General features: G+C 40.0%; 1 protein-coding gene across 1 annotated transcript in view; it reads left to right on the top strand.

Annotated features, from left to right (window-relative positions):
• The window catches only part of DHX40 (DEAH-box helicase 40), a 69,770-nt gene that overhangs the window by 30,400 nt on the left and 15,835 nt on the right, over positions 1-23,535 (top strand). Inside the window, exons 13-16 of the mRNA XM_075853043.1 lie at positions 4,663-4,820; positions 14,276-14,390; positions 16,163-16,271; positions 20,747-20,841. Of these exons, the coding sequence (XP_075709158.1) occupies positions 4,663-4,820; positions 14,276-14,390; positions 16,163-16,271; positions 20,747-20,841 (477 nt within the window). The remainder of the gene's footprint in view (positions 1-4,662; positions 4,821-14,275; positions 14,391-16,162; positions 16,272-20,746; positions 20,842-23,535) is intronic.

Below are 23,535 nucleotides of genomic sequence, written 5' to 3'. Positions count from 1 at the left end.
ATTATATATAAGAAAGCTGCGTTATCAGCAATTCCTAAATGTAATATTGATACCCAACTCCTTTATTAGCAGAGTTACAGGTAAAAGAGCAAAGCAATGTAAATTGAATACATGCCTGGTGCTGTCATGAGTTGTTGTAAATACAGACTAATATGCACCAGGTAAATGATAGGCCATCAATGTTATAGTCCTGGGAACCCCATTTAAAGAGGACTTGTCCGCTCTCTTGATAGGACTTAACAATTCAGGAACATCTTTTCTTACAACTCTGCATTGTGCCGTTCCTGTGATAAATTCAAAACTGGGTGTTACCATTCCCCTTGTCTATGGGGCGTGTCCCTACACAGTCACACTCTGTCAGCACTGATTGGACAGTGTGAAAGGACACGCCCCATTGACAAGGGGTATGTTAAAACCAAGTTATCAGTTCTAAGAAAAGATGCTCTAGCATTATTATTTCATGGAGCATACAAGTATTTACTAAGACAGACATGTCCGGAAAGCTGGGAGACCCTCTTTAAGTCTGGTTTTCCATGTCTGATATTAGCTGCTTCTACTGATTTAGGTTCAGAATTGCACAGGGGTTACAGCTTTATTGGGCCAAGTTCAAACTTTATTAAAGGGATCGTGTGCCTTGGACATATGCAGGTTAGGGAGCCCCCTATTACATTCATATGCCCTTTCTCATTAGCCACTTCTGTGTAGCAGCTCCTCATTCTATCTAAAATGAACGAACTTCATCTGGAGCTCTAGGACAGACCATTGATTTCAATAGGTGCAATGTATTCCTTCATTATCCCTGCAAAATCGCTTCCTCATGGGATTACAGCTGATCGCTGGTGGGGTCTGGCAGTGGGAACCCAGCAAACTACTTATTGTTGGGGGATTTATTAACTCAGCATTGCCTAGATTGGCATACAAATGTATTCCCCCTCTGTGGGTGTCAGCTGTGTATTAGTGCAGGGTGTCAGCTGTAACGTACAGGAACAGCGATCACACTATTCCTGGCCATTTAACCACTTAGAGGCATCTAAGCTGTTATAAAGAGCCCCCCACCGCGATGTGATCGCGGGGCGCCCTTGGTTGTCATGACCCCCATGTCTGCCTTCTTTCTGACTCTGATACAGGGCTTAAAAGAAGCCTGTAAAAATGACAGTGCACTGCGATACATTAGTATTGCAGTGTATTGAACCAGCAATCTGACTATCACTGGTTCAAATCCCCTAAGGGGACTACTGAAAAATGTAAGAAGTAATTAAATAAAATTTTCAGTAGAGTACCAAAAAATATATATATTAAAAGTTCACAAATCCCTAAAGAAATGTAAAAAAACATTTAAAAGTTAACATAACTGGTATCGCCATGTTTGTAAAAGTCCAAATTATTTACCTTCTCGATGAGCTCCGTAAAAACAAAATAATGAACGCCCAAATTGCTGTTTTTTGGTCATCGTAGCTTCCCAAAAAAGTGGAAAAAAAAGTGATCCAAAAGTCGCATGTAACCCCAAAAAATAAGCCCTCACACCGCTCAATCGACAAAAAAATAAAGTTATGGCTCTCAGAATTGGCGACACACACAACAATTTTTTTTTTTAACAAATAGTTTTTATTTATAAAAGTGGTAAAACAAAAAAAATATACATTTTCGTTTCGCCGAGTTCATATCAACCCATAGAATAGAGTGAACATGTAGTTTTTACCGCACAATGAACGTCGTAAAAACGAAATCCCCCAAAATAAATCACTATTTTTTTTGCCCATTTGACCCCACAGACATTTTTTTTTTCAGTTTCCCAGTACATTATACTGTACATAAAATAATGCCATGAAAAACTACAACTTGTCCTGCAAAAACCAAGCCCCCACACAGCTATGTCGACGAAAAAATAAAAAAGTTACGGCTTTTGGATGGCTGGGAGGAAGAGAAATGAAAATTGGCCATGTCATTAGGGGTTAAGAATGCAAAAGATCTAGCATGTTTACAACCAATAAGGCCATGTTCACATCAAGTTTTTTGGCCTACGTTTGATGTATATGCCGGGAAAAGCTCCCGACACATACGTTAAACCTAGGCTACAATGGTTTTAATGGAAGCGTCACAAGAGTTCATGACTTATCTGTTAAACGGATACTAATATAAAATTTATGGGTGACGGATGCCACTGTTAGACATCCGTTTAACGCATCCATCACCCATAGGATATAATGGCATCCGTTTACGAATACGTCATGAAAAACTACTGAAAAGCTCAAGGCGTATACAATTAATGGATACCTGTGACAGTTTCCATACAGCGGCATCGGTCACCCATAGGCTACCATGTTTAAAGAGCGAAAACGTACAGTTTTTTTTTTTTACTGGACTCCAGACAGAGGCTAAAAGGATGCTTATTGGGCCTCCGTCTGCCAGTGGAGACCTATGAACAAATTTAACTTGTACGGCCGAAACTTTCCCGACGTACACACTAGTGGTAAAAAAAAGGTTTTGTAAAGAGGGCCTTACATAACATATTAAGCACATAGTAAAGACCCGTTTACACAAGATAATTGGCCGAATGAGCATTCTTAAGAACGCTCATTCCCGATTTTTTTATTGGTCTGTGTAAACAGGGCAGCGAGCAGCCGACAAACGAGCAAACGCTGAGTCGTGGACTGATCACATAATTTGTGGAGCCTATAAAAACATTATCTGCAGCACTTCTCCCTGTGTAAACCAGGGATGTGCTGCCGACAATAAAGCAACTGATGTGGACCAAATGATCGTATTAACAATAGTTTGTCCCCTTACAGAAAGCATCAGATCATATAAAAGGGCCTGTTAACGAGCGCTGATTAAGTTTTTCGATCATTGATCGGTGCCGGTTATCGGCAGAAATCTGCTCATGTAAAGCAGCCTGTAATGAAACTAATGATTATCTCTTGGCAGTAGATATTTGCTTTTGAGATAAGGTTGGCCACTGTCTGTTGTATATTCATTGTCATTCATTACCAAACCCAATCCATAGTTTTGAGCGTTTAACATCTATTATATATTAAGCTTTCACAGAGAAGACTTTAACATTAATTAGTTATTGTTCTGCAGTATCGTCAGAAAATAGCAAACACAGCCCATGGACAATAGTGGTGCAGTTTACACATAGTGTATTGTGCTGTTTAGCGGCTCCTATTAAGCCCTGCCTGTGGTTGCAGATTGCAGACCTGGGGGCCTTGATATAATGGTCAGAAATAGTAATTCATCATGTACACACATATGACAGCTCATTCTGAAAGGTTAGTTATACTTTAAATAAAAACATTCCCCTAATCCCTGTACACATTAATAAAAAGTAGGGAGTGTGAGGATGGATCAAATGCTTTTGAAACATGTAGACATAACAGATCCGTAATCGGACTTTTATTAACCTCCTCATAAAAGCTGATTATGTGAACCATGACCTGTTTTTTGTGTATCCATGTTGATTATCTGTTTATTTATCTCTATATAATTGTCTAGAACGTTCCTTAACACCTTTAATGATCGGGCCTGAAAAGGCCTTAGGCCCCATGCACACGAACGTGTTTTTGCGTCCGCAATTCCCCCGAAAATCCACGGGAGAATTGCGGACCCATTCATTTCTATGGGCCCATACACACTATCCGTGTTTTCACGGGTGTCCGCAAATCCGTGCCGCACAAACTCAGGACATGTCTTATTACGGCCCGCAAATTCGATGCGGACATGCCCATAGAAGTCAATGGGCCCGTGGAAACTGCGGGTACACCTCCGTATGTCAACCGCAGTTTGCGGATTTGCGGAAGTGTTGCTAGGCGACGACCGGGAATGAGTTCTGTCGCCATCCTGTTTTACCTAGGCTTTTTTTTTTTTATCCGCATTTTGCGGATTACATACGGATGAACTGCGGATTACATACGGGTGAACTGCGGAGGACATTTCACGGAACACGGTCCTGGAATTTGCGGACCAGAAAAACACTACGGTCGTGTGCATGAGGCCTTAATGACCAGCTAAATTTTTCAGGTTTTTTACCTCTGCCTTTCAGCAGGGATAACTTTTTTCTTTTTTCATTGATGTGGCCGTATGAGCCCTTTTTTTTTATGCGGGAAAAATTATTTTATTTTTTTTGCCGTTTGGGTGTCGAATATTTTTTTATTTACGACGTGAATATAGGAAAAAACGATTCTCTGCATCGTTTTTCTTTATTTTTATTACGATCGTTTAGATACCTAATGTCTAGTTTTTATTTCATGCAGGGGCAGTAAAATATATTTTATGCAAAATAATAACTTTTTGGGACATTTTTAGTTACATTTTTTTTTTGTTACTTTTTTTTTTTAAATCCCATTATGGGATAACTTTATTTACAACTCTATATTTTACTTATAATGTATTCGCATACTATGTGTCACAGGAGCGCTCATCAGCCTCTTCTACTGCGACGCCAAAAGACGTCGCTATAGACTAAGCACCTTCAACTCCTGCCGTCAAAAAACGGTGGGCGGTCGTTAAGGGGTTAAAATACCTTCAAATATTTTACTAACAGCAGAAGTCAGGCTTACTGGTCCATAGTTACCTTTGTTCTAGTTTTTTACCCTTTCTAAATAATGCTATATGCCAAACTGTCCGTACTAATTATATTTGATCTCCATGTCTGTTTTATAATAGGAGTGGCAATGTTACAGACCTTGGACGTTTCATTGTTGAGTTTCCATTATCTCCAAATCTAGCCTGTGCTCTCATTAAAGCGACTTCTCTTGGGTGTGAGGATCTTCTTCTTCCTGTGGCAGCCATGTTGTCTGTTGAACATGTGCTTATACAATCAGGTATCTGATGAATGGTAACAAAATATTTCTAACATTTCAAGAAGTATATTTGTAAAACTGCAAGTTGAAAAGTCATAGCCCTTCATTTTTAGAGATAACTCGCTACTAGTAAAGCTTAAAGGTGTTTTCCCATGAGGGCCATTTATGACACATCCACAGGATATAACATAAATGTCAGATAGATGTGGGTCCCACCTCTGGGACCCGCACCTATCTCTAGAACTGGGACCCCTAATCCCCGTTCTACCTTTTTCTGCTATCGCTTCTCATCCAATTCCTGGTTGTATGGTCGCTGAGCTACGCTGTTTCCGTAAGTCCCATAGTAGTGAATGGCAGTTACGGAAGCAGCGTAGCATGCGAGCTACACTGTTTCCATAACTACCATTCAGTTCTATGGGACTTATGTTTCCGTAATTCATGGTCGGAATTCACCTGCTTCTGCCGCAACTCAAGAGCGGCAGAACAGGGTTTAGGGGGCCCCGTTGTAGAGATAGGTACGGGTCCCACAGGTGGGACCCACATCTATCTGACATTTATAACATGTACTGTGGATAAGTCATAAATGTCCTTCATGGGAAAACCCCTTTAACTCCACTTGATATCTTGGGAAATAAATAGGCCATCAGAACATGAGTATGTGAGTGGAAACTCACAGCTGCATGTTGCAAGATATTTTATTGGTATAGTGGAGTTAAACCCACCTACACTTGAAATTGAACTTCGAGTTATATTGGTCTACAACACCCCAAGTTTTATTTATTTCTTTATTTAACCCCTTAACGAAGTACCATCTGCATGTAACCCTTAAGGGGAGGTATGGAGCAGGCTCACGGACTGAGGGCGCTCCATACTCAGCGGGTATCCGCTGTGTAATACAGCCGACACCTCACTGCAACGGGCGGAATCAAAGATCACGACGCGATTGGCGTGGTGCCGATTGTCGTCATGGCAGCCTGAGACCTAATGAAGGCCCCCAGGTCTGCCATCTTTGTTCTCCTTTGAAGCACTGCCTCTTTTGTCCCATTACTTCCCTAAAGCAATGTAAAAAAAAAATTAGCATAACTGGTATCGCCGCATCTTTAAAAGTCCAAACTATCGGTAAACGCCGTAAAAGAAAATCTACATATATATATATATATATATATATATCACGCAAATTGCATTTTTTGGGTCACCTTAGCTCTCGAAAAAAATAGAATAAACAGTCGATACCCCAAGATGTTATCAGTAAAAACTACAGCTCACCCCGCAAAAAAATAAGCCATCACATCGCTCAATTGATGGAAAAATAAAAAAGTTATGTCTCTCAGAATATGGTGACCCAAAATAGTTTTGTTTTTTTTAAGCAAATAGTCTTTTTTTTCTCTAAAAGTGGTAAAACATAAAACATAAATTTTGGTATTGCCGTAATCGTATCAACCCGTAGAATAAGGTGAACATGTCGTTTTTACCACCTGATAGAAGGCTGGGAGAAATCACTGAAAATGAAATAATGCAGATTGGCCGTGTCATTAGGGGTCCAGGGTGAGGAGAATTGGATGGTGAAAAGAGTGCTCTTACCTTTTTTTACGTTGATTCATCACACAGTGTAACAAACACAAAGAAGAAAGAAGAGCTTTTAGCCAATATTATATAAAAGATATAATTTTATTAACATATATGACAAAACAAGGTTTAAAAAATGACTGGAAAGACAAGACCCTAGTATAAAAATAGGAGCGATTACTGACACTCGCAATATAGAGTAATGGGTTTCTGTATCACAGAATATTGGTCATATATATATATTCACATAGGATAGGTTCCCATATTTAGAAGTTAGTGAACCATACAGAAATATAGTACGTCAAGTAATAAGGTAGGAGAACAAGATAGACCAATAATTCAAGTAAAGTGCTAGTGCATGGATAAAGTGTTTAGAGCAGATAGCTTGATAGCTTACCCATAAATGCAAGGAAGAATAGTATTCAGTGCTCGCTCCAGCACAAAGACGCCAACGCGCGTTTCGCAAGAAGGTGCTTCCACATCCCCTGAGGAAGCACCTTCTTGCGACACGCGCGTTGGGGTCTTTGTGCTGGAGCGAGCACTGAATACTATTCAGTCTCATTTTTTTAATCCACTAAAAATTGCATTAAAAAAAAAACTGCATCAAAACGGCATTTGTGAAAGCACCTTAAGGATCACACACACCGTTTCGATGCAGTTTTTAGCTCCGTTTTTTGAGACAAAGCCAGAAGTGGATCCATTGGAAGAAAAGGTATAAAGAAAAGACTGCTGCATCTCATTTCTTTGTGTCCACTCCTGTGTTAGTCTTAAAAAAACTGCATCAAAAGTTTGTGTGTGATCCTGGCTTATGTGAGACTTGACGATTGGATGGTTGGTGATCATTGTGAGCAGTATTTTGGTCAATAATTATTTAATTTCTGTATCTATTTGTGATTGAAGTAGGGCTGGCCGATTTTGCCAAAAAATAAAATAAAATTCTTAATATTTTTCTGTTTAACTGTAATAAATTTTCTCAATATAAACAACTTTGTAACATATACTAAATAACACATATATTGCTATAATTGTATGTGACTTCACAACTTTTAACCTCGGCAAATCTTTTTTTTTTTTTTTAATCATAAATACAGTTGGAAAAATGTCTATCTAATTGATTTCTAACGTCTGTGTTCCCTGGCAGTCAACAGGTTAACAGAATCTATAATCAATGATTGGCTGTGTGCACGAAAATCCCCCTCTGCCCGTCACCCCCTCAGCCGGTCTCCGACATTGCAGATGAGAGCAGTGTAAAGTGCAGCAGGGCCAGGTAGATAGTACTGAGTGGGCACGCTGGGGAGAGATAACATTATAGTGTCTGAAGTGTGAGCAGGACCCTGTGCAGTACTGGCCCCACGATGGGGTTTTAAATGAATTCCATTAAGGCCCGATTCACATGACCGTGAAAAACGATCCGTGTGTCCGCCAGATTTCCCTGCCCGACCACGGTATATGTGAAAGGGACTACTGGCATCAGTCATTTAGGCTGCAGTCACACGAAAGTGAAAAAAGATGGCCATTAAAAACTGATCATTTATCAGCTTCTGATGTCCTTTTTGCATCAGTGTCTCCAAATTCTCATCCATTTCCAGTCCGTCTGTCCATTTTTCATGGCTGTTTAAAAATTGAATTTCGTTTGTCAGAGTTTTTTGTCCCAATCACCTGAAAACACCACAGTGCCCATTTAGGTAGTGCCGCAATATCCATGTAGATAGTGCCACAGTGCCCATGTAGATAGTGCCCACATAGTGCCACACTGCCCACATACAGTGACCACATGTAATGACAGTACCACAGAGCCCACATGTAATGACAGTGCCCACATAGTGCCGCCACTAATATAGTGCCACAGTGCCCGTGTAAATAGTGCCGCACCCCCTCTCTTGTAGGTCACGCCCCCCTTCCTTGTAGATCGCGCCGCTGTAGCTGCCACTAGGAGTTGAATCCCCGGCCAGAACTTGCAGACGCTTTGGCCGGGGATTCAGCTCCTAGTGGGAGCTACAGCAGCGCGATCTACAAGGGGGGGCGGGTTGGTGGGATATTCAAGGGGGATGCGATCTACAGTGGGGCGGTATTGCTTTATACTAGGAGTCTCTGCTTTCCGTAGTGTATCATTTTGTTCAGTACAGAACATCAGTTCCATGGGGAAGCAGAGACCGGACAGGGAGGACCAGGCAGTGATGGGGCAGAGCTTCCTCATTTAGCGCGGAGCCACTACAGAATTGATTCAAAGATTCTGTTAAAAATCAGAATCGCAAGCGCCCTCGAGGGCGAATTAATTTGATTGATCGCCCAACCCTAGATTGAAGAAAATCTGTTACAACAGAACAACTTCATCCATAGGTTCTTCCATGACTCATGAGCTCCAGTTCTTGTTCACACTGCTACTTTAAAGGGAAGGTGTAATGATTTTTTATTTTTTTTATCCTATTGCTTTTAATATGATATTAACGTAAATTTTATTATTTGTGTTCTCGTGTTCTACTTTTTACTTTGTACTTACTTTTACTTCTCTATGGGGGCTGCCATTTTTTTTTCATCTCTGTATGTGTCGATTAACGACACATACAGAGATGGAATACGGCACATAAAACCCCATAAAGAATGCGAACGGGAGCTGTTCCGTTCTCAGAAGCATACGGCGTCTGTATGGGAACGGCGCCTGCGTCGCTCCCACACAGACCAAAACGAAGCTCGTTCGCAGAGCGAAATCCGGCGCCATTTTCATGTGGACCGGAAGCCGCTGCCGGACAGTAAGATGACGACTTCCGGCCGCGGCTTCCAGCCATATGTTCAAGGAAGCGAAGGCGCAAGGCATAGGAGCGGAGGTGGCAGCAGCGGTAGGAGAAGGTAATTTATGTTTGTGTATGTGATGTGTGTATTATGTTCGTGTTATACTGTCTGCTTAGCACTGTATCTAATCCTCCTACACTGTGCAGTCCCTCAGAAAATGGCGGCACACAGTGTAGGAGGTTTGAAGATTCAAACCCCTCCTTCTCCTAGCACTAGCAAGAATAAGGGAGGGGGGATTGTGTGGGGACACTAGAGTTTGTCTACCCCAAATTTGCAGCAATGAGGTTGCTTTACCACATTGACCATGTTGCAATTTTGGGAACTGCTCCCTCTAGTGGCCAGCACATGGAAATGTTATAAATTTAAATCTAATTTATATTATTTCCTGACTTGTAAAAAAATTAAAACAATGTGTAATCACTTAAATAATAATTGTTTAACTAAAAAAAATTTCTAGCGACACATTCTCTTTAAGAGACCTTTGACTTTTGTTCTATATGGCATGAAAAGTATCAGTTAAGCAAGTATTATAATATTAACCACAGTTAATTTATTGCTCAGCAGTTAGACATGAGTTAAAATGTACCTTTTTTACACCTCTGACTGCAGCTTTGCAACGCATTACACTGGGCAAATACTCACTGCCTAGTTTTGCGCTATTGCCCCTTAGGTTTGATGTCTATTCACTGCAGTTAAGATTATTGCTTGAGATACATATACAAGAAAATGGCGACATCACACTGCGAGCACTAATGCCACCTAAGCCACTAAATATAAATAAATATGCATTACTGCTAAATCTACAATAGGGAGGTTCTTAGCGCACATTTTGATCAAATTGTGTGAGCTCACCTATAAAATATATATATTAGTTAAAATCCGCATAAAAGGTTGAATATTTTTTCAAATGCTTTTTTTTTTTTACTTATCTTGTGCTGCTTTTGTATTGTAGATGTTTTATTTTTTATTTAGTTAGTGTTAAATTTCAAATATTTATTCATTTTGGAAGCTCAGATGACCGTTCCATGGTTCAACTAAGCTATTAGGTCATAACGACTGTCTGTGGAGTGCAGATAAACCACATACTGACTTCAGCAGAATTTTTACTTTCACTGTGGGTGTGAATTGCGAAGACAACAGTATATAGCTTTAAAGTTAGTAGAGGAAAGTATTTACAAAGTTACTGAAGTTTTTATGTGGACTTTCACTTTCAAAAGGGGTGTTGGCTTTTAAGGGAAATTTAACAGGTACCTAAGCTGCAATGAATCACTGGGTGATCCTAAGGTCTTAAAACTTCTGTGTAAAATTGGAGAATATAGCTGAGGAACTTAATAATTTAGCAGTTTAATCACTTCTTTATGAATCTGAATTGAGTATAGGAAGTGAAGACTTATAAAGTAAAGTTGCAAAATCATTTAAAGAGGCTCTGTCACCACATTATAAGTGCCCTATCTCCCACATAATGTGATCAGCATTGTAATGTAGATAACAGTGGTTTTTATTTTGAAAAACAATCAATTTTGACGGAGTTATAACCTATTTTAGATTTATGCTAATCACTTTCTTAATAGACAACTGGGCGTGTTTTTACTTTTTGACCAACGGGGCGTTGTAAAGAGAAGTGTATGATGCTGACCAATCAGCGTCATACACTTCTCTCCATTCATGTAATCAGCACATAGTGATCTTGCGAGATCATGACGTGCTGTCACTTACTCACACATTAACGTTACTGAAGTGTCTTGAGAGTGAATAGATATCGCTTCCAGCCAGGACACGATGTCTATTCACAATCCCGACACTAAATGACAGCTCAGCGTGATCTTGATGTGCTGTTCTGTAAGTCCCACACAAACGTTACCGAAGTGTCATACACTTCTCTCTACAAAGCCCACTTGGTCAAAAAGTAAAAACACGCCCAGTTGTCTATTAAGAAAGTCATTAGCATAAATCTAAAATAGGTCATAACTCCGTCAAAATTGATTGTTTTTCCGAAATAAAAACCACTGCTGTGATCTACATTACAGCGCCGATCACATTATGTAGGAGATAGGGCACTTATAATGTGGTGACATAACCTCTTTAAGGACTTGCATTCAAACACAGTGGACAGCATTAGGAGAAATTATTCCTGCATCCCCCCAGTAGTTTATAGTGAATGTGCAGTTAAAGAGGACTTGTCACCTCTCCTGACATGTCTATTTTAGTAAATACTTGTATTCCCCATGAAATAACAATTCTGGAGTATACTTTCTCAGATCTCTGCATTGTGCCGTTCCTGTGTTATTCCTTCTAGAAGTTTATGACTAAGTTTACAACTGGGTGTTCGCATTCTCCTTGTCAAAGGGTGTCTCCATACACTTTTAGGAATAAGTTGTCAACTGGGTGTTACCAGTTGGTGGTGTGTCCCTACACAGTCTCACTTTGTCAGCACTGATTGGACAGTCTCAGCCTGTGAAGGGACACACCCCCAACTGGTAACACCCAGTTGACAACTTATTCCTAAAATTGTCGGAGGAATAAGAAAGGAACGATACGACGCAGAGTTCTAAGAAAAGATACTCCAGAATTGTTATTTCATGGGGAATATAACTGTTTACTAAAACAGACATGTCAGGAGTGGTGACAGGTCCTCTTTAAGTATTGCCGCATCCGCTCCCCAATAGTTAATATAGTGATGGAACAGGTTATTATTACCACCATTCTTTCACCCATTCTCAACCCGCCCAACCTCTCTACACAGTAACTGTAGCGGTGGTGTACACACAGACCTCGCTTCTTTGACTAAGGCTCTGTTCAGACTACCATTTGGCGGTTCCGTCAGGGTTTCAATCAAGCTTTTTAGTATTGTTGATGAGAAGAATGGCACGGTCTGCAGTACTATTCTTGCTGTCTAATAGGGGTTTCTAGTACTTTTAAGTCAATGGGGTTAGTCCGTATCTGTTTGGATCCCTTGGAAACTGATCACAACGGTCATGGTTCCATTGTAAACAGAAGCCATGATTCTAATGTGAAAAGTGCCTAACACACAGGAATAGCACGTTCTGTTAATAGAGGCACTCTCCCTGCATGGCAACTGTTGTCATGCAAAGAAGAACCTTTTCTTATCACCTGCATACCTAACTTTGATACTAAATTGTTGTAATTAATATTTACATAGATGATTGTATCTTCAGGCGCATTTTATATTATCCTGTGTATGCTTTATCTGATTTCACATTAACATGCTATGAACAAAGTTAAGATGCCTATAAACCTAAAGATAATTGTTAAAGAGGCTCTGTCACCACATTATAAGTGCCCTATCTCCTACATAAGGAGATCGGCGCTGTAATGTAGGTGACAGTAATGCTTTTTATTTAGAAAAACAAACTATTTTAAACCACTTTATGTGCGAGTTTTAGCTTTATGCTAATGAGTTTCTTAATGCCCAAGTGGGTGTGTTTTACTTTAGACCAAGTGGGCGTTGTACAGAGGAGTGTATGACGCTGACCAATCAGCGTCATACACTTCTCTCCATTCATTTACACTGCACTAGCGATATAGCTATATCGCTATGTGCAGCCACATTCACAAACACTAACATTACTGTAGTGTCCTGATAATGAACATACATTACCTCCAGCCAGGATGGGATGTGTATTCAGAATCCTGACACTTCTGAATCTTTTCTGTGAGATTCCAGCAAGGAAAGCGTAATCTCGCGAGATTACGATGTAACCTGTCATTTCAAACAAGATTACGCTTGCCTTGCTGGAATCTCACAAAGTTTCAGAAGTGTTAGGATTCTGAATAAACATCACGTCCTGGCTGGAGGTAATGTATATTCATTGTCAGGACACTATAGTAATGTTAGTGTTTGTGTATGTAGCTGCACATAACGATATAACTATATCGCTAGTGCAGTGTAAATGAATGGAGAGAAGTGTATGATGCTGATTGGTCAGCGTCATACACTCCTCCCTACAACGCCCACTTGGTCGAAAGTAAAAACACGCCCACTTGGACATTAAGAAACTCATTAGCATAAAGCTAAAAATCGCTCATAAAGTGGTTTAAAATAGATCGTTTTTCTAAATAAAAAGCATTACTGTCACCTACATTACAGCGCCCATCTCATTATGTAGGAGATAGGGCACTTATAATGTGGTGACAGAGCCTCTTTAATGATGCAACAGGAAAAAGACAAGATGGCACAGGGAGGCCTCGTCATGCACAGAATCTAAATATGAACTTTTGTGCATATACCAGTTCATATTCCCATTGTGCTATTCACATTTCCATATATTTTTTTACATATGGCTATAATAAACAAACATTCTACATCATTAACGTCCGACGTATAGTGTTTTTATGGCAGTCGTTCAGTGTAGTTCTTCTGAAGCGCGCCGCCTTTTCACCGCGACACTTCAGAAGATGTTGCACCCGAATCGGGCGCTCTGCTCGTGAAGCCCAGGCTGTTGCTAACACCCTTGGGCTTCAGGGGAACGATCGGAGACCAATAGCCGTGGTCTCCGATCATGTTTAACCCCTCAAGATGCGGCGGTCAATGGCAACCACCGCCTTGGAGTGGTTTTCGAGGAAGGGGACTCTCACTCAGCCCATCAGCACCCCGTGATGCGACCGCGTAGTGCCGATGGTTCTTTTGGCAGCCAGGGGGCCTAACAAAGGGACCCAGGTCTGCGTTTAGTAAATGCCTGTTAGGCCATGTTAATGATAATCCTTTTGTGTATGTTACTACTATGGAAATGTCACACCATCGGTCATCACAGTGCATAAACAATTAGTGCAATAGTGAGCGTGATTTTCCACTTAAAAAATCATTCCCATGACTTGCTTCTCCTCTAAAGTCTAGTGTACCGGTGAAGGATATTTACATCTGGTCATACTTGAGGTAAGTTGACCCCTGTGTAGCCAGCTTCAGTCATGGTTTTTGTGCTGCCTCTATAGACCTGTCCCATAATAATACTGCTTCCCTTGCTCCATTACTTCTTTGCTTGTTATTATTTGATTATTAGTTTAACATTTGCTAGCGGTTCCTTGTGAAACTGTCCTTTTGTAATACATTAATTCTAAAAAAAATTACCAAACGATTGTTTTGTTTTTTAATTATTATTAAGGAGTAGCTCAGAAAGAAAAGGAAGCTGAAAAAAGTCACAAGACATTATCTGACATGGCTGGAGGAGACAATGACTTTGCCACTCTTTTTTCCATTTTTGAACATTGCAAATCTAGGTGTGTAGAGCGTCTGTCACCAAATAGTTTTTTTTCTGTTGGACTATTCATTATTGGTTTATATAATACATATATTCTGCATAAGGTAACTATACTTCTCTGCCAGTAATTCACACTGCAGTTGTTCTGAATTTTATCTTCGTATCTAAGGCTAGGTCCACATCTGGATTGGAGGTTCCGTTGGGAGCTGCCATCGCAGAGCCTGAAAAAGTGCTGGGCAAAATGGCACAGCATATTGCGTTATTTTGTCAGGCAAAAAAAAAAGTTATGGCTCTCAGAATATGGCGACAAATTTTTTATTTTTAACAATTTTAGTTTTTTCCTTGCAAAAGTAAAACATCCAATATATATATATATATATATATATATATATATATACATATATAAAAAATTGGTAAAGCCATAATCTTATTGACCCTCAGAATGAAGTTAACATGTCGTTTTTTATTTCATGGTTATTGCCTTAAAAACAAATTGTTGTTTTTCTTTCCCATTCCACCACACAAAGATTTTTTTCCCCAGTTTTCCAGTACATTATATGGTACAATAAATGGTGCTATGAAAAGCTTCAACTCATCGAGCAAAAATCAAGCCGTCATATGGCTTTAAGGACAGGAAAATAAAAAAATTATGGCTTTTGGAAGGTGGGGAGGTATAAAGGAGAACGGAAAAATGAAAAAAATGGCTGCAGTGGGAAGGGGTTAATAAAATTGCTGCTGATGAATATTCATTAGGACTTCAGCCCTTGTACAGCTTTCTTAGCTGCTAAAAGCTATATTCTGAGTGGTCTATTGAGTGATCTTATATACTCTTCTAAGCTACACTGAATCTGATTGGTCAGAGCTCCAGCTTTTAGACTCATTCAGACACAAGGTGGCCCAGACTCCTTCTAACATACATACAAAAGTTGTTGTAAAACAGCACAAAGAGAGACTAAAAAAGTAAAACATATAATGTAACAGAATGCTAACAAGGTAGATGGGGAGAATATATATTAAAGTAATACTGATTTCCAAACCAATGATTGGTGACTGATATACCATAATGAATAGGAGATATATTTGAGAACAATCCTGAGGTATAGTTTGTTTGGTTAGCATTTTAAAGCATATGCACAGTATGGGGTTACAACTCCCCTAACTTTTGTCATCCTTGCTTGTTTTAAAAGCATACAGGCATAGATGAGGGTAAGAATACAGAACCTGCTTTTCAAAGTAAACTTCTTGTAGAAACCTGTCATGAAGCTGTTGTTGTTGTTGTTATTATTATAGAGGAAATAAATTAATCTCCTGGTCAGTCACTTGATAGAAAAGGTTATCGGTGGGGATCTTAGATCATAAAACATTTTAAAGCGGTTTAACAGGACCTTTAATTGATGGCCTATCCTTCGTGTAGGGCATCAATGTATGATCGGAGCTCTGACCCCCAGATGAACGAAGAAGTTGGTATCCCTGCATTGTTTATCCAGGCACAGCGCCGTACGTATGTGTGTGGCCGTGCTGGGTACTGCAGCTCATTTCCACTCGTTTGGTTTGAGCTGCAGGCACACCCAACCAATAATACACTAATGGCCTATACTATGATAAAACCCTTTAAAGAATATGTTCCAGACATCATTCAAAGAAGTTAGAGTTCTACTTGTCGCAGAGATGTCTTTATTTAACACTATGGTCTGTTCGGATAAGATAATGTTATGATTCACATACATTCAAATGCATATTGACTATTTTATATGCAACAAGGAGATGTGCTTATATCTTTTTCTTTGACAGTGACAATCCTGCTTCCTGGTGTCACAGACATGCCGTTCACTGGAGAGCTGTAAAATCTGCTTTCAGCGTGGAAAAGCAGCTTAGAGATCTTACGAATAAGCTAAAACAGGTTTGTACTTTACTTTCTGTAATCCAGAAATCTCCATCCTTCACACTTAGGATACATAGTTAACCTGTATATGCATTATAGGAAAGTGAAATTAATATTTCGTTTTTGGTACAAGCTCTATGCTGAGGAATGATTCCCATAGCTCCTTAAGAACTTTACAACTGCACAACAAAGAAGTACTCTGCCAACATGCGTGTGGCACTCATAGTGGTACTGTTGAAACCAGGAAAGGACCCTCGAACCCCAGATTCTTATAGACCAATTTTGCTACTTAATTGCAACATTAAAATCTGTGAAAATATTCTGGCCTTTAGGCTTAACAGTGTAATCCTTTCCTTGATTCCCCCAGATTAAACTGGGTTAATTCTTGGCAAGGTCACAGATATTAATACAAGGTGGATCTTCCTCAATATAAAAGCTGCCCAACTATATCAAATACCTGGTTATGGGGTTTCCTTAGACACCTGCAAGGCATTTGATTCGGTAGAGCGGTCCTACAGCTGGGAGGTGCTGCATAGGATTAGTATTTTTGTCATGGGCAAAATTGCTGTATAATGCCCCTGTGGCTAGAGTGTACTAATCTAGATATTTTGCAATCTTTTTCCCTAAAAAGGGGTACAAGGCAAGGCTGTCCACTGTCCCCCTCCTGTTTGCCCTAGCGCAATCACTTTTCAGTATTCTCAGGGGTTTTATTACTGAGGAAATCTCTCTATACACATGGCAGGTTCTTCCATGGTTGCTCTTTTGAGTCTCATTGGTAAATTTGGTTCCTTTTCGGGCCTAAAAGTGAATTGGGGTAAATAAGTCCTGTTTCCTCTGCTTACCCAGAATACCCACCGCCCTCTCAACCGATCTTCTCTGGGTCACTTAATTTAAATATTTAGGGCTTCAGGTATCCTCTATTTTAGAGTATCTAAATCTTGAGCCACTACTGGTGACTACTGAGGCTAAACTGAAAGCCTTGATCCCTATACCTATTAAGGTTGGATTAACATGTTCAAGATAATTTATTTCAGAAAAGTTCCGGTTTCCCTTTCCCTGGAATTGTTTTGTAAGCTAGATGGCATACTCTATTCCTTTTTTTGTCAAGGCAAAACGCTTCGGTTCAGTATGGCAACACTTCAGGCACCTAAGGACGTTAGAGGTTTAGCAGCCCCCAATATAAGACTATATTTCTAAGTTTGTGCTAATTGATGGCTTGATACCAATTGAAGTAATGCTGCCATGGCTTTATATGGTGCTCCTATAGGCTCTTACGAAGGCCTTTCCAGCTTTCTTTACCACTACAAATTTCCTTATAGATCCCGGCTGCTTCCACTGCAAGTTGTGGCTAAATATTTGGGTGTAGCCAGTGCTCTACTCTGATCGAATTCCTCTGAATTTCCTCCTCATACTCCTCTGTGACACAGCCCTTCTCTAACACACCTTTTAGACCACCCTGCGGGAAGGTTTTGGGTGTACAAGGGCCTTAAATATATGGGCCAAATTTTCCCGGATTCTGCAGAATTTCCTACCTTTTGTTTTGTACCTTTCTACAGACATCTCTTGGGTTGCCACACTTCGCGTTTCTTTATTACCTTTAAAATAAGACCTGACATTAGAACACAATTTGCCCCCCCCCCCCCCCCCCAAGGTATCACTGTCTTCTTCCAAGTTGGACGTTTTTCTCTCCTCTAGCGAATCCCCTGACTTGTATTTGAGTTGTTATATTCCAGGGTAACACAACCATTCAACCATGGTACCTGCACATACTGTGCATAGACAATTCTATATGAATCCATTGCTTACATTAAGGTTTCTGCACCAATCAAGACTAGAGGATGCCTTATGAGCGTGCAAGTGTAAATGAACAGAGTATATGCATACAGCATGATGAACTCCGTGCTCCTTCTCCTGCTTCACATTTATGGAGATTTAGACTGTAACCTAAACATGAAGAAATTTCCATACACACATGCATCTACAGAAATAAGAAATGTACCTTATATTTTATTAATACTGCATCTAATCCTAAAAAGAACCGATAAAAACACAGGGACATATCCAAAAACACAGAAAAAGGCCATACTTACAAATGGACACAGCCAGGTCAGAAACGCTGATGAAAGGGCGAGCAGGTGCTTTAAATAATAATAGCCACTCCCACTAGTCTTGAGGGGAGTGGTGTGTGGTGCATGGGATGTGTAGTAAGAAATAATAAATGAATAGTGTATGTGCAAGTGTAATACTATAAGTGAAATATAGGGGGCAGTAATGAGTGAAGTGCCTCAATAGAAATAAATGGATAATGGGGTGCAAGTGAGTGAAACATGGAGGGATAGTGTGTAGGTCATGAGGCACAACGTGTATAGCCAGGTAGAAGCCTATTTGTGACGCCTTGATAATTCATAGAGCGGGCTACCCTGCTTGCTATGCCAAACAACAACACACCATGCTCTCCCAGCATCAAAAACCCGGCTGTGTCCAAGAGAAGCGAATATACATAATACATTTTTTTTTTATCTAATCGTAAAAACTAAAATGTATTATATTTATTGGAAATTGAGTATGTATATGTTATTGGATAGATTTGTTCTTGCCTGCTTAGTGTTCCCTTTTTGCTTCTATAAAACGTGGATGCCTACAAAACGGGTGCACAATGTTTTTTGGTCTCCGGTCAGGACTGCATTGTCATATTGTACTACTACAGGAACATAATACTTTTTAATCTAGACCATTGCCTTACATCTGCCTGCAAGCCGTTGAGACACAATGCGGCTGTGACATAATAGGAACCTGTATCTTCGCTTTATTATACCATGGTTCTTAGACGGGACAAGCAAAAACAACAAGCAGGCTATCCCATTGCTGTAACCTCATAGAATACTACCTATACTGAAGCAGAGAGGTTACCGTGTAGTCCTAGTCTCATTGCCATTGGGGCTGCTATATACGTTTTCTCCCCTGTTGATACCTATCCCTGAGAAGGGTTCTAAAACTCACTCACTCGCACACACACCGCCACATGTACATTAATAAACACTGTATATCATTTTCGAATGCTATATACCATACTTAAAGAAGTATTCCCAGAATCGACAAGTATCATCTATCCACAGAATAAGTGATAAAAATAGGTGATAATTGTCTGATCGCTGGGGCTCCCATCCTCTCAGTAAGGAGGAACCTGAATGTAGTGGCAGTTGAGCATGTTCCCACAGCTCCGTTAAATGTCTAAGAATGACGGAAATTCTATTCAATGTCTATGAGAATTATTAAATCGTCAGTTTGTCATTTCCATGGACTTTGAATAGAGCTGCAGAGCTTAACCGCCACTCAATTGAATTTCCTCCTCACTGCGGTCGAGCAGTGAGGAAGAACAGGGGGCTTGAGAACGGTGGGGCCTTCTAGCGATCAGACCATTATCCCTTCTCCTGTGGATAGGTGATAACTTTTCATACTGGGAATACCCGTTTAATCACATACAATCGCTTTGCTCCTAATCTAATGAATTCGTGTTTCCTTGTCCATGTCAACTCCTTTATTTGTGATTCTTTGACCCCTTCACGCAAAATCAAGTAACTACGTGATGAGGGTTAAGGGGAAGTATGGAGCGAGCTCACGGTAAAAGTAAAAAAAAACGTTAAATAAAGATTTTTGTTATGTTCCAAAAACAATAAAGTGTAAAAAAAAAACCTTTTCAAATTTCCCCCAAATCAATGTTAAAAATAATAAAAATTAACATAACTGGTAACGCCGCGTCCGTAAAAGTCTGAACTATCACAATATAGCATTGTTTAAACCGCTCGGTGAATGCTGTAAAACATAATATATATAAAACACGCAAATTTCTGTTTTTTGGTCACCTTAGCGCTCCAAAAAAATTAAATAGAAAATGATCATAAAAGTCGCATATACCCCGTAATGGTATCTGTGAAAACTACAGCTCGCCCCGCAAAACTTAAGCCCTCACTTCGCTAAATTGATGGAAAAATAAAAAAGTTATGGCTTTCAGAATACGGCGACACAAAGTTGTTTTTTTTTATTTAGCAAATGGTTTTATTTTTTTAAAGGTGGTAAAACATAAAAAAAATATATAAATTTGGTATCGCCGTAATCGTATCAACCTGTAGAATAAGGTGAATATGTAGTTTTTACCATCTGATGGGCGCCGTAAAAACAAAACCCCCCAAAATAAGACGTAATTGCTGTTTTTTGCCCATTTGACCCCACAAATAATTTTTTTCACGTTCCCAGTACTTTATGTAGTACAATAATGGTGCCATGAAAAACTACAACTTGTCCTGGAAAAAACAAGCCCTCGTATGACGATTTTAGACGGAAAAATAAAAAAATTCTAGCTTTTGGAAGGTGGGGAGAAAAAAAACAAAAGTGAAAATTTGAAAAAGGGCTGCGTCCTGAAGGGGTTAAAGATACATATATTGTACTTTTATCTGAATTTAAATGTAATACCTCAAATTCCATTATTTATTTAGATGAAGAATTTTCCTGTGGAAAGCAGTGATCTTCCCGAGAATGAGTTGCTTAAGCATTGTCTGTGTGCTGGATTTTTTTCCAATGTGGCCAGAAGGTAAGGCCAATGCGCAAATTTCATTTAGCACACTAGTCCATACGTTCAGACCCATAAATGACATTCACCTGCACTTTTTATTGTTTTATTTGTGGCTAAATAAATTATATTACATGCTCCTTTACATTTTTTCTTTGCATCAAAATAGATCCAAAAATTGTTTAAAGAGCAAGTTAGGAGTAAAGTAAGGGTATGTTCACACGATGAGAGGCATTTACGTGTGAAAAGACAGACTGTTAACAGCTGCCTCGTTTCACACGTAAATGCTCCTCCTCGCATTTTGAGAGCCGTCTGAGACGCTCGTAAATCTTGAGCTGTGCTTCATTGAGTTCAATGAAGAACAGCTCAAATTACGTGGCAAAGAAGTGCCCTGCACTTCTTTGCCGAGGCAGTCCATTTACGCGTCGTCGTTTGACAGCTGTCAAACGACGACGCGTAAATTACAGGTCGTCTGCACAATACGTCGGCAAACCCATTCAAATGAATGGGCAGATGTTTGCCGACGTATTGTAGCCCTATTTTCAGACGTAAAACGAGGCATAATACGCCTCGTTTACGTCTGAAAATAGGTTGTGTGAACCCAGCCTAAGAAGTGCAGCCTCAATAAATCTAAAGACATAAGGGTCATGCACGCCTTCAGGGGATTGTATATTATACCCCAAAATACAAATAACCAGTGCAGAAGGAGAGGGAGTACACAGCTGTAACGTGCCATCCTATTGGTGTTGATTCACCCATTGAGTCAACCGTTCATTAACTGCTGGGTGCTGCCTCTTCTAGTGCATTAGATCTAGACCGTGGCATACCTACAGAACAAAGCAAAGATTAAAAATACCCTTTCACATTCCCAACCACCCAGGACAGAAGGTTCTTGTTCTCCCGTCCCATTTTCTTGACTATAGTAAATTTTTCACTTTCTTGTGTGTCGACAATCCAATGCGTGTGGAGCACACATTAGTGTTCAGGTTCTTACCACCCATTAAAGGGTCATTCTCAGCTTATAAAATGATGGCATATTGCTAGGATATACCGGCACTTTGTGATCTTGGGAGTCTGACATCTGGGGATGAAGGTGCCGTAGTGCTGGTTTAGCTCTGCATCCCCTTCAATGTTTTAGCGGTGCACTCGGCCACCAGTTGTGCAGGGCACTGCATCCCTATTCATTTGAACATTTACTGCAGTTGCAAGCACTGTAACGCAGGGAAAATTTAGCAGGGGATGCAGTGCCAAGCCTGCGCTGCGGCCCCCTCTTTCCCAGGATCGTTTGATCCCAGAGGTTGGACTTTCATCCATCAGAACGTGATGGCAATATGCCATTATTTTATAAGAGAGAAACAACCCTTTAAAATAAATTCTTTTAAATTGACCTCCTTTACTAATGTGTCATCCTGAGTCCTGTTCTCTTCCTGTGATAGATGACATCACGTACAGTTTCTCTGCAAATAACTCCCCCATTGTACGGCACGTCATCCATCACGTGCCGTACATTAGGCTGGGTTACTAAACTGAGGTTGTGCGGCTGTTGCTGCGATGCGTGCTCGGTAAGCTCCCCACTGCACATGCGCCTAAGCTCGCAGCGTTGAAGCTGTGACACAAGATGGAGCATCATGGAATATGTCTTCAGTTATTGCTGAATTGACTAACATGCCCCTCTCCCAGAAGATAGCTAGCAGCACAGCAGGGGTGCCAGGACAATGGTCCAAAATATAATTCAGATTTATTTATTTTTTTGCATATTTTAAGTCTGCTCACAGTATACAGCAGATGTATAACCCCCTCCTTCTTTTTTTTTTTTTTTTTTTGAGTTTGGAAAAACCCCTTTACTATCCCAATTATGTAATGTATTCGGTAAAAGCCCTGCCATATTATTTCTGTACTGCCCATTCCACTGCTTACTCATCTTTGAGTGTATATCAGTCAGTTCCTCCTCCTATCCCCCTGCATGTGAGTATTGCTTTTGCTTTTTGTCATTTGCGATTTGATTAGATTGCAGCTTCTTGGTCACAATCTTATTTATTTCCTAATATTTGTGCTTACTATTTTATATGTTAAGTTGGACTCAGTACAGAGTTAATGTTTCCTTTTTTTAGTGTCTTTATTTTAAGAAACGTATTTCCGGTTTACTGCCAAACCTTTTCCGGTTATGCCTTGCATGAAATATATTGCTGGAGGAACTAATACTCCTGGGTAACATTTCACATTTATCAGCTCACATTCCAAATGGAACACTACTTAATCTATCCACCAGGGAAAAAACAATCAATATTCCTTATTTAAACCACTTTTAAGTGTGGAAAAAAACTACAATGGACATGCCGGGAGTTTTTGCTGCTGTTATGTTTTTCTTTTATAGAATATATATTTTTTACAATATTAGGCCTTCTTCACACGAACGTGTCCGTTTTGCGCACGCAAAAAACGCTGCGCAAAAGTTCAATGTGGCATCTGTATATGGTGCGTGGCTGCGTAATTTTACAAACCTAAAAACAGGAGGTGTTTTTCTGTTTTCATTCATTTTTTTTTTTTACTACTGTAGTGCGAATCACGCGCGGCGCCCGGTAGTGCTTCCGTGTGCAGAGCGCGATTTGCACGCACCCATTGACTTCAATGGGTACGTGCTGCGCGAAACACGGGCAAGTATAGGACATGTCGTGAGTTTTACGCAGCGGACATACGCTGCGTGAAAATCACGAC

This window comes from Rhinoderma darwinii, chromosome 2, assembly GCF_050947455.1.
Source record: "Rhinoderma darwinii isolate aRhiDar2 chromosome 2, aRhiDar2.hap1, whole genome shotgun sequence".
NCBI lineage: Eukaryota > Metazoa > Chordata > Amphibia > Anura > Rhinodermatidae > Rhinoderma > Rhinoderma darwinii.
Note: the sequence above shows the minus strand (reverse complement) of the source record. Positions and strands in the feature narration are given on the sequence as shown.